Here is a 12041-nt window from a genome sequence, read left to right as displayed (position 1 = left end):
GCAAAAGAGGGTTCCTGTGGAAGGCAGCTGAGGCCCCAGACCTGGCCCCTTAGCCAAGTGCAATGAACAGGATGAGCCTCCCGCTTTAAGATATTACATGTGGCCCGTCTGCTCTCGGGTCAAACAGCTGGAGGGGGGACGGCAAACCACAGCAGCTGCCTCTTACCTTTGCCTATGACGAGGCCACACTTATCTGCCGGCACCGTGTATGTTATCTCCTGGATGCCACCAGGGGCTCCCACGCTCCAGTCACCACGGCCACGGCCTCTTCCTCTCGCTACTGCCAAGCCCCCAAAGCCATCTCTTTCCTGGGAAGGAAGCAGAGCTCAAGTTATGATTTCTGCCACTGCCACCAGCACTGTTTTTTTGTCTCCAGGGAGGAGGTTAAGTGACAGGATGTAATCAATGGCACGCATTAGAACCTGAGCACCTTTCCACATTTCAGATTCTGAAGTGTTCTTCAAAACCAGAATTAACACAAATCACAGGCGTATTCAAGGAGACATGTGCAGATAAATGCATGTGGTTACATAAACAGAACAAATATACACAACTAAAACAGGCAGTCAGATATAAATTTCTAAGTCTGGAGCTCAGTGCCCTTATCCCTTGAGTTTTAATTACTGGGCCCTCACCTACAGGTGTTGGATGGTTTTCCTCTCGATGCTGAGGCTGCCCTTCCCTGTGGCTAATGCATGCTGGGCCTACCAGAAGCCAGATATTAGATGCTGAAGAACTATGAGCTTTTGAAAGTGACACATTAAGCGGCAACGTATGACATCTGACCCTCCCCCGACAAGTCTGCTATAAAGAACAATCCAGACACTGCTGTGAGTCAGAACACCTTGCAGTCCAACCAGCAAAAGAATAAAAGGGTTTTAAAGAAAAACTGGTTGCCCCACTTCCCAAAACAAGGAGGAACAAGCCAGGTGCTTCGGCCTGTGGTCCAGGGCTGGAGAAGTCTGACTCATTCTCACACTGCTTCCCCACAGAGAGCAAAATCCACACCCAACGCCTAACAGAGGAAGACTCCTTTCATTCAAGGGTGACACATCTCATTCCAGCCTTGGTCTAGCCTTGGTCCTCTGAGTCACACTGGAGCTGCAGCATTTAAAATCGTTTTAATGTTGAGGGTAAACCTGGGCTGAGAGCTCCTTCACGGTGAAGAAAAATGTTGGGCAGAACCTATTCCTGTCCATTAAGGGTAAACCGAACATTTACCTAGAATCTAACCCAGTGGAAAGCCGAGCTAACTGGAGTGCTTTCTGACACACTCTGCTTTTATGAGCAACAAATGACAAGTCGACGAGGTACTTTTCAATATCTGTGTTAAAACACACGCACACAGCCAACGTTCTGGGTATGCTGCAGTTTCTCTAAGACAAGGCTGTCTCCTAAACACCTCACAGCCTTTGCAGCTCTGGGTTCATCAATTCTCACAACTAAAAAGGACGTTAGCATCAATTAGTCACCCTCTCCTAAACTTCTCTAAGAACTGCCTGGGACTGTACGTGAAGCCCAAGCACTCTCTGGGATACTGTGATTCAGGAGATCTGGGGTGAGGGTCTATAAATCTGTAACTTCAGCAGGTACCTCCCCCACCCCAGGTGACTTAGGGAATCACATACACCACCTGGTACAAACTACTTGGTTAGCTGCTAAGAAAACTATGCCAAGAGGGGTTCAAAGGTTTGCCTAAGATCACATGAAAAACAGCAGAGCTGGGATGATCTCCAACCTCTTGCTTCTTTCTTCAGCTCCCATCATTCTCAGACTTTCCTTGGTCCTACAAAGCTGGGGGACACACCATGCCAAGCCACCACCAGTTACAGTGGTTCCCCAGAGCAGTTCACAGCGGGGACAGGTGGATCCTCACAGTATCACAAAAGCCGGCTCACACTCTAGAGAAAGATGTGCATGGAATCAAGTGCATGAAGACAGTTTTAAAAACTTGGAGGATCGTGAAGTGCTTTCTAAAGCTACGATTAGACTTTACCTGTAGTTTATAACAGGGACACTCAATTGTCTGAAACGTGGCAATTTGCATTATCTCCCCCAAACAGTTTAAACAATTGTGAACTTACTGTGTAAAGAAAATCTAAATCCTAGGATGATAAAGACAGAAAAGTAATAACCTAGCAAGAGAAAAAAAGGCAGGAAAGAGACAGATGTTGAGAAGGCACTGGCTATAATCTTAGAGGGAGATAACTGACAAGAGCACTGGTTTCCAAAAATGTGACTTGAGAGGCGGGTGACTGCTTCACGGTGCTGCCCTGAGAGCGGGTGGCACTTGCTGCTTCTGCGGGTGAGAGAGCTCAACTCCAGAGAGCCAGACCCACCTGCGCTGTGAGAATAAGCTCGTTGATGGCGTGTGCTGCATGCTGGCACCGATCTGGGGGTCCCATGACCTGCGCAGCTCTCTCTGGACTGATGCCATCATCTGTGTGGAACAAGGTGAGAGACGGGATTAGGAAAAGCCCAACCTCAGAAGGAAACCAAGATCAATCTGATTTACAATCAGTATTCCCATCAGTACCAGAGGGGTGATAATCAGAATGTCACCAGAGGGAACTGGTGACCTTCACATGAAGAAGGGGGCTTTGAAGAGCCTGGAGAAGAACATGGTTTCGGACCCAGAGCTGGCAGCCATCTCCCCAACCAGGGTGTTGGGGAGTCTGAGGCCATGGTAGGGTGGAGGGTGCCTTGCTATGTGGTGGGGACTCCCTGGGACAAGCAAGGGTAGTACTGTGATGGCCACTCGATTAAACAGTGTTGCAGTGTGGTGACCAAAAACAAACGAACAAAAGCATCACCAGATTCGGGGAGACTTTTGGATAAGGAAATATATTACAGCCACATAATTTTGCATGGTCCATGTCAATACTCATTTCTTATGCAATTATATTTTAAAAAAGATATTATAGAAACTAAATTAAACTAAAAGTAAACAAAACTCAAGGAAAACAGAGTTGCGCCATGGCACTAATTTCTAAGTAGTCCATCATATTTTCTCCTCTTCAGAGAACTAAGAAAAATACATTGTAGACAGTTCTGCTCACGAAAGTAAACTTATAAAATTTAAAGAACTGTCCTTTACTCTAAGATTTTTTATGGTTTTAAGTTACCTTTAAAGTTATGAAATCAAAATAACAATTTTTTTTAACATCTTTATGTGGCACAATTAAAGGCTGGAAATGCTATGTTGATTTCCTCCAATTCTATCAGTCTAAAGGAAAAAAGAAAAAGGCCTGGAAACCCTCAGGCTAGAGTGTCCTGGCACAAGAAGGATGACCCGGCCAGCAAATCAAGTGAAGAAATGAGGGCCAGAGGAGAAACCCAGACTGAAAAGTTGCAAGAGAGAGGGAGAATGAGAGAGAGCACACACACGACGCGCTAGTTACAAAGCCCTCGTTCTGTGAGGTGCGTGTAATTCTTCATCATGCTGAGGACTTTCAAAAATCATCAAAACCAACCTGGTTTGAACTGAATTCTCACACCGGCGTCGTTCTGGATCTTCTTGATCATCTCCCCATTCCTTCCTATTACAATCCCAACAGCAAACCTAGGCACAGACACCTAAGTGCAGAGAAAACAAAGCCTCATCAGAGCTTTTCTGCAGACCCGTCTCTTCTGCAAACCTGTTGTGTATATACAAACAACAACTTGATTTTTATTACAGTGCATTCCTGGAAATGATACAATAAAGCATATTTTTTCCTCTTAGGGGAAATATTATGTTTGATGACTACATTCCTGTGCATTAAATGCATCCAGTAGGTCTGAGGTTTGATTGAAAAATAGTTACAAAAGGCAAGTAAAACAAATATAAACCTGATAAAGATACCAAAAAAGTTTTAAGATTGAAAATTAAAATTTTATCTTCTAAGTTCTATGTAATAAGCATAAATATACTATACACACTGATTATACTACAACCCTTTAAAATGGTTTCTTTCTTCTCATTCTTTTATTGTGGTAAAATATATACAACATAGTATTTATCATTTTAACCACTTGTAAATATACATTTCAGTGGCATTAAATACATTCACACTGTTATGTAACCATTGCCAGTATCTATACCCCAAACCTTTTTCATCACCCCCAGCTGAAAACTCTATCTATTAAACCACAGTGTCTCCTTCTCCAGCCCCTGGTAACCGCTACTCTACCTTCTGTCTCTATGAATTTGCCTATTCCTCACATAAGTGGACCATACAATACTTGCGCTTCTGTATCTGGCTTATTTTACTAAGCATAATGTTTGTAAGGCCCATCTGTGCTGCAGTGTCTCATCAAGGATGCATTTTAACCCCACTCCACTTCATCAATATAACAGGCTTCCAAATTTGATACAATCACAATACAGATCACCATGAAAACCTGGACTTTGGTCTTCACCTGGGCAGTGGGATAAGCTTTGAAGCACAACCCCAAGCCAGGGGGGGTGGCCCCACTCCCTGAAATGCACATGCTGGCTGGCACCCCTCACTACAGCCGACAACCCCCTACGCCCCCACCGCCGGAAGCATGCGTACTTGCAGGGTTCTGCAGGTGAGACAAGCGTTAAACAACTTGCTCAAGGTTCAAGAGCAAGCAGAAGCGTGACTTACAGCCTCAAACTTGCCCGCTAACCTGTGACTCCAGCATACCTCTATACTGCCTCCTCCCAGCCGCGAGCTGAAGTCACCACGGGCGCCGCGAAAGTCGGCTTGCTCTTTTTCCCGGATGATCTCTAATACCATTTCTCTCGCTTGCTGTGGAAACACAGACACAAGGCATTATAGAGACCAGTATCCTGAAAACAGACTTGACATCAGGGGAACTTTCAAGATCAACCCCTTTTAAATTGGGCTTAAGGCCTCCAAAGGCACTCAGCTGCGGGAGAACTCACTATATTATTACCTTATTTTGACACAGGGCAGGCTGGCTGCTGGTGAGCAGTGTATCGTGTACATTAAACCTTAAATGACGTATTCTTTACGTTTCCCAAAATGTCCACACAGATAAGGGTTCACTGTCTTCTACACTACAGTTGGGTCAGCACATGAGCTGGGTCAGGGCTTGATTACGGTCGCCCCAACGTATTTCTGATATGCCATTTTTTTTCTAGCGAAAAGAGGGTTTTCTGAGAGCTCTGAATGTGGACGGCGCCACGGGAAAGAAGACCTCCCCAAGGCACCCCGTGGCAGAGGAGCTACGGGGAGGTAACGGGGAAAACCTTCCAGCGTCACAGCTCGAAGAGCTCTCCTACCAACTGGCAAACCTACCACCGCACCGACGGTCTCCAAGGCACATTCAGTGTCCTCTCCTCCAAGAATGCCCAGTCAGTCAGTCCACCCCGCCCAGACTAGCACCAGCCCCACGGGAACCTGGGCTAAGGAGCAGCCGTGCAGGACAACTCAAGGTCATGTGGGAACCCAGACTGAGTCCTGGTTCTGGAAAAACCAAACCAAACCAAGAAAACCCAAAACAGCAACGTCTTAGGACATTTGGAGAAAGCTGCATATGGACTGGCTCTAAGACGATGTTACAGGATTAGTTATTTTCTTAGGCCCGGTGTTACAGGAAGAAATTTTATTCTTAGGAGATAACACACTGCAGAACTTAGAGCTGGAAAGTCATAATATCCATCATTTATTTACAAATGGTTAGGCAAAAAAACTAAACTAAAATATACACACAAATGTGAAATAAGTAGGTCGGGGGTATACAAATGTCCACTGTACTAGCTCTTTAATTTTTCTATATATTTGAAGTTTTTCCACAATAAAAAGTTGGGAAGAGAAAAAAAACAAAACAAAACCCCAAAATCCCCAAACAACAATTTAAATACAGCAGACAGCTTCTCCCAAATAAAAACCACAAAATACACAGTTTTAAAATTAAAAAAATACTAAAAACCTTTCTTTATGGTAATTTTCCTGCAAATTCATGAAACATCAATGAAATAAGCTCCTTGCCCGGGTATTTTTCCTACAAAAGATAAGTCAAAGAAGGCAAGCGTGGAGGGCTTCTGGGAGGCAGGCATCCTGGCGTCCAGCACAGCTCTCCACTCCGTCCACAGAGCTCTACGAAACCACAGCGGCAGAGCCCAAAAGCTGGACTGGACGAGTTGAGGGAGGAAAGGTTGGTGCAGCCTGACAGGTTATAACGCGGGGGGACCCGACCAGGCAGGAGAGGAGCGAAGGGCTGCACTGCTGACTGGAGCCTAAGCAACGAAGCCATTGTAATCACTGGCACTCAGTTCTGTTGTAAAATCATTATTTTACACACAAACCTTGACCGAGAAAAAACTACCAACAATACCATTTGAGCTGAGCTGAGCGACAGTGTTAAAAACTACGGGAGCAGAAGTTGATGCAACATTGTACACTGACTGTATTTCAATTAAAAAAAAAACAAGAAAAATCAGGGGAAATCATCTGCCAGAGACTGGTGACCTCCACTGGATCTGAGCCCCAGAGCTCCTACAGGGGGACGGCTGTGGCTGATGGCTCGCAAGGTGCATCACTCTGGAGCTACTCTAAGTGCAGCAGAGGCAATGCGGGCTGCAGGGGACAGGAAAGAGAGCATTCCTGTCTCGTGGGAAGAGACACAATCCTACACCCACAGCCCACCCACGCTCCTGCTAACGGCCCAAAAGCTGGAGGGTGGAAGCACCTCAGGTGATTCAGAACTAAGCCCCTTACTGCTGTCAGCACCTGGGGCCGTCCTCTGTGGCACACAGGATGCCTGCTACGAGGCCACACAGGGCCTCGTGTGGTACTGGCACCTCTGGTCACCTCCCACCTCAGCTAGAGTTCTTACAAAAACAGGTTTAGAAAGAGAACAAATAAAAGCCTAAATGGAGCCTGCATCTGAGCTGAATACAGGTCGACACTGAAAACTGCCTCTAATCAGTGCTTCGCCATCCAACAAAACCTTCTGTGTTTACAGAAAAGTTCTGCACACGGGCTGTCGCTGACGGCAGCCACCATCCACACGTGGCTCCGAGCACTCCAGGCCAGTGTAAACGAGGAACTCACTATGTAATTGGAATGAATTCCAATGGCCACACATGGCCAGCAGCGCTTGCGCTGGCAGCACAACCCGAGTTCCTTTCATTGTCAAACTTGGTTTGGGAAGACAGCTTACCTTAAATCAAGGAACACCCAGTTTTGTAACTTTCTGAATGACATAAAAAAGTGCTCCAAGTACTCCTACTCTGATTGATACTGCTCCCCCCCGGGACCTGCTTGACCCAGTTTCTCTCCTACCTGTACTTTAAACGGGTCTCCAGTGATGCGAAGAGGCTTGTCTGCCCCCGTCGGCAACGGGCCATCCTGGATCATGACCATCTTCACACCTGTCCGCTCCTGTGGGCACACACGGGCATGGCTCTCACTGTCACGAAGAGGAATGAATACAGGGCGGCACCACAAGCCGCAGGGGGTCGGTCACGTCCACGCTAAGACACATCCACCTACACAAGCACTGCCCTCCGAGCCGGCCCGGGAAGCCGGCCTGAGAACACTGCCACGCCAGCCGCGCCTGAGAGCTTCCAAGCGTGACACTCAAAACCACTTCCCCAAACTCTCCTCCTTTTCTGGTCCCTGGAATACTTAAATATTACAGAGCTATCTTCACATAATGCTAGGCACTGAGCCAGGTGCTCTACTGAACAGCATCTGGTCAGAGCTCCCGCGCAGCCCTGAGAGGGAAGGGCGCCGAGCAAGCTGCCCGAGGTTCCAGAGCCGATGAGGTAGGCACCGAAGTTTGGATTCTGGGCTTCTAAACCCTGAACTCTTAAAAGTCCATACTAGAGCACCTTCCACAACCCCAGAGCACACAAGCAAGTCACAACTCCGATCCACAACTTGCAAAGTCCAAAAGCTCTGAATTAAAAATTTGTTCCTAACTGAATTTGGCTCCAAAACTAACCTGAACTCATGTAAGTGAATTTCAAGACTTCCTCTCGTTGAGTGTGACTGTTACTACATTTGGCCATGGGAAGATACATTTGATTACGGGGTGCAGCCCCAGACCTTGCTGGGGGTATTAAATTCGAAAACACAGTCAGCCCCAAGCATCTAAGATGAGGGACTCTGGAGCTCACAGCAGCAGATGCTCACGGAGTACTTACTCAGTAATGGGCTCTGTGCTGAGGGTCTTATATAATATAAAATACCGGGTATTATTTCAGCTCATTACGACAGTGAGGCTGACACTCCCTGCTCTTACAGACGAGGACCCTGAGCCTTAGAAAAGTACCTGAACATAGGTCTAAGATCACACAGCCAACGAGCGGGAGTGCTGCTGGCTGAGGGCCCCTGGCTCTGGACACAGTACTCCTGTCCGAGATGTTGTCACCTGACGGTAAAAGCAGTCCTGCCAGGGCTTCATGGCCGTGGTGGATGCTGCAAGTTCACGGGGACCCCAGGACTTGGGAGTCATAGCTGGCATCAATCAAGCCTGGTCACAGTAAACGTTCAGGAAACATCTGGAATGGAGAACTGTGGAAGCACCTGGGCAGAGACTCTGAGGGAGCTCTGCACCGTGGTGCACGGCCTGCCCAGCTGGGGAGAGCCACAGCCACAACAAAACCTCCCGAACAGGGAAGCTGGAGAAAGGTGAAGGCCTGCTAAAGCGCCACTCTGCGAAGGGCTCACGTACCTGCAACTGCTTGATTGTTTCCCCTCCTTTGCCGATGACCAGACCCACTTTCGAGGCGGGGATGAGAATCTCCTGGACTGTGCTGTTGCCGTCTATGTCATTATGAAAGCCGGGTCCATTCCGACAGCGGTCCACGATCTGGCCCAGGAGCCGTTTGGCTTGTCTTCGGGAGGGAAAAGAACCACAGGAGAACCAGCATGAAATGAACACTCCAGGCGCCCGGGAAGGGGAAACACGAAGGAGTCAAAGCAGCCCTCCAGCCAGCTCCAGCTCCTGCCCCACAACCCAGGAGGCCTCTGCCATCCGCCACGCTACTGGGCTGGAATTTAAAAGCAACACACACCGTAATGCCAACGTCCCAACGCAGCCCCCTTGCAGTCTGCCCTCTGCTCATGCCTGTGTCTTGTATTCATTCCACAGACACGTCTCGTCTCTTACTGGGATGCCCTCTGCTCTGGTGGCAGAGTCTACCTTCAATCCCTCTGCATCTCTCTCTGCTCCCCAGTCCAGCAGAACCCTTCTCACAGAGTATACGCTCAACAGACGTTTGTTAAATAAGGGCAGGAGAGAGAGCAATGAGATAGATGGGAAGAAAGGAAGCAAGGGTTAGTAGTCACCGTCAGAATTCCTAAACTCTGAATTTCTTCTCCGTCACCAACCAGAATGCTCGATGACTTTTAAGCTAAGGCTACGAATCACCAGTTTGGTTTCAAGGGGTGGGAACAGGAGGCAGGGCTCGATGCAGCTGTACAGTTATAGTCACCTGCTTTGCTCTTTCTCATGTCAGATTTTTAAGATCCCACATTTCATGTGGAATTTTATGCTGCTTTCTCTGGAGATGGGGGAGGGAAACCACAGTGTTAAAAAAAACAGCACAACCCAGCCTACCGAGGTCATCTGTGGGGCCAGTTTCCTTTTCTGCACCAGAATCTCCCCGGATGTCACTTGCAGTATTTATTCTTTAAATCACCATGCATAATCTATCTTGTGGTTCCTTTAACAGGGAAAAATTCAGCTACTAAACAGGCTGGTTGTACCATGCACTGAGGAAAACAAAATTGTTTCCTCCTAAAGTTATAATCCCACTGTCTTGACTGCTTGGGTAGAACAGGAAGCAGGAATATTTAGAAGAGTAGGAAGAAAGAAGAAAAAGGCAGGAAATACTGCTGCCTTTTGTGGTCTCGAGCCTTTGTGTATAGAATCAGCCTTGTACTCGTCTCAGTTACAGCAGCTTTTTAATATTTTGCTTGTGTACTAGATTAACCTGTGTTGGAAGAAAAATGCCTTGACTCCAGCAAAAGCATCCTGCTCGCCCTATAATGCACACCTGCCAGCGATATTTATTCTGGTTCACTGCTTGCAACGTTACAGCAGAACAAGAGAATTTAAACTCATCTAGACTCCCTGAGAAATGGAAACAATAAAACAGCCCTACCTATTGAGCCAGATATAATCTCAGCATCCCTGTCCCCAAACGCAACACTACTCAGTAGATTGAAAGAGGAGAGCGAGCAGACTCTACGTTAGTACATGCCCCTTCCCCAGGAGGTTCTTGGATTTACGAGGCCTACATCTGGTACAAGGCTCCGAGCATGCGTGTACCAGGGTAGGAGAGCAATGCTGGTCTTAAGGCTGTTGTAAGGGCCCCAAAAGTCAAGACACCCTCTAGCCGGTCTGTATGGCCCTCAGAGTACAGCAATGGCCACAAAGAGTGGATTCATTTGCTTCACAAATATCAGTGGAATCGGCCCCAGCAAATGACCTGACACCAGGATTCTCAATGGTGCACAAAGTGACAGGCTCACTAATCCAGACCTGCTCAGGCAAAGGAGGTATTAACAAGGAAGAAGTAAGTTGATTAGAGCATTCAGGCAGGGTGAACGTACACTCTTGAGAACCTCATTTATGAAGGAAGTGTTATGACAGCTGTGAGAAATCTGTAGGGTCTGAAAAAAAGGTAACACCCTGCGTGTTTAAGTAACGGAAAAACTCTCCTGGTGTGGCAACCTCCCAGATCCTTCTCTATAGAAGCACCTGCTTTTGGGGCCAGACTGCAGCCCAGCTCAACAGTGTTCGGTAACAATTTTGCCCTTCCATTTCTCCCCATTTGGGGAAGGAGGAAGAAGAGTGAAAGGAAAAAGTAAATAAAATAAACTTACTCAATACTTTCTGGGGTTCCGGTAAGTACACAGGGCCTCTCTGGAATCCCAGAACTCTCTATAAGAAGAATCAAGAAGATGAGGTGTGTTGGTGGGCATCAGGCAACCTGTACCTTTGCCTCTGTGTACAGACTGTCTCTCTGGGCTGGTTCCTACATCAGCCCACAGAAGCCCAGGCTCCCAAAAAAAGACAGTTTGCCTCCACTTGTGGAGAGGATATCAAGCTGGTAGCTCCACCCTAGAGTCTCAAAATAAAAACAGGTCCTGCAGGGGAGCTGGGAGGACGCAGCAGAGGTTTCTGAGGTGGTCCTAATCACCAGTCTCAGGTTCGTATCTGACCCACTTGTGTGCTCGTCAGTGCTGAGTCACTTAACATGCTTTTCCCTCAGTTTCTCCGTTTGCAGAGCACTTTGATGCTTATTTGTCTGCAAATAGCTCTGAGGAACACTAGTAAGGAATTTAATGGTATGCACATCAGAGTTATTACCAGTTATTGCATGAATATCCCAAAAGAACAGTGACATCTATGTGGAACTGGTTCTGGGCTATTCGACGGGAGAGGAAAAAGATCTTACTTTCCAACACCACACATGACGCTTTACTTTGACCCTAAAAAATTGCCTCTGAAAATTCTTACTCAAAGGAAAAAAAAAATTAAAGAGAAATAGCTAACAGCAGTAACGGCCTTCAAAACACTATACTAAGCATCTTTTAAAATGACAAACATTTCTGTAGTTGAATGTCCTCCAAACCCCCTCCTCCGCTGTGGAAAGAGGTCAAACTCAGATGATGAAACTATAAATAAAATGAAAAACTCTTCTTCCTCAATTTGTCTCTCCATATCACACGGTCAAAATGGACTCAACTGGGAAAGGTCCTGAGCTGTGTTGAACATGTGCTAATTTAGCCAGAACCTCCAGCTGGCCTCTTTCCACAAAGGGCAGGCACGGGGAGCTGGCGAGCAGTCTTCCGGCGTGAGCCCAGAGCCACAGGACTCCTCCACGCCCCACAATGTCTGGCATAACATTCTGGTGCAGAAAACAGTGGTCCTAGACTGGCAGGTGTGTAAGGGGCGGGGGGGCCACGTCGGGCCGAGAGCTGCAGAGGGAGGGCCTCCCCAGAAGCCAGATGGGCAGCACCATGTCTGGGCCCACTTCTGCTCTGGCTTTCCTGGTTCTCGGCTGGGAGGCCAGCTCTAGAAGTGCAAGGACCACGGCAATCACATAC

The 12041-nt window shown here is 47.4% G+C and overlaps 1 protein-coding gene across 4 annotated transcripts in view; it reads right to left on the bottom strand.

Moving 5' to 3' along the window:
- Nucleotides 1-12041, bottom strand: part of FUBP3 (far upstream element binding protein 3) — a 47907-nt gene that overhangs the window by 11570 nt on the left and 24296 nt on the right. For all 4 annotated transcript variants that reach the window (XM_032478664.1, XM_032478666.1, XM_032478665.1 and 1 more), the window contains 7 exons: nucleotides 10815-10872; nucleotides 8656-8818; nucleotides 7260-7358; nucleotides 4653-4757; nucleotides 3474-3576; nucleotides 2340-2440; nucleotides 167-308 (listed from right to left, as the gene is read on the bottom strand). In XM_032478664.1, the coding sequence (XP_032334555.1) occupies nucleotides 167-308; nucleotides 2340-2440; nucleotides 3474-3576; nucleotides 4653-4757; nucleotides 7260-7358; nucleotides 8656-8818; nucleotides 10815-10872 (771 nt within the window). The remainder of the gene's footprint in view (nucleotides 1-166; nucleotides 309-2339; nucleotides 2441-3473; nucleotides 3577-4652; nucleotides 4758-7259; nucleotides 7359-8655; nucleotides 8819-10814; nucleotides 10873-12041) is intronic.

This window comes from Camelus ferus, chromosome 4 (genome assembly GCF_009834535.1).
Source record: "Camelus ferus isolate YT-003-E chromosome 4, BCGSAC_Cfer_1.0, whole genome shotgun sequence".
Lineage (NCBI taxonomy): Eukaryota > Metazoa > Chordata > Mammalia > Artiodactyla > Camelidae > Camelus > Camelus ferus.
Note: the sequence above shows the minus strand (reverse complement) of the source record. Positions and strands in the feature narration are given on the sequence as shown.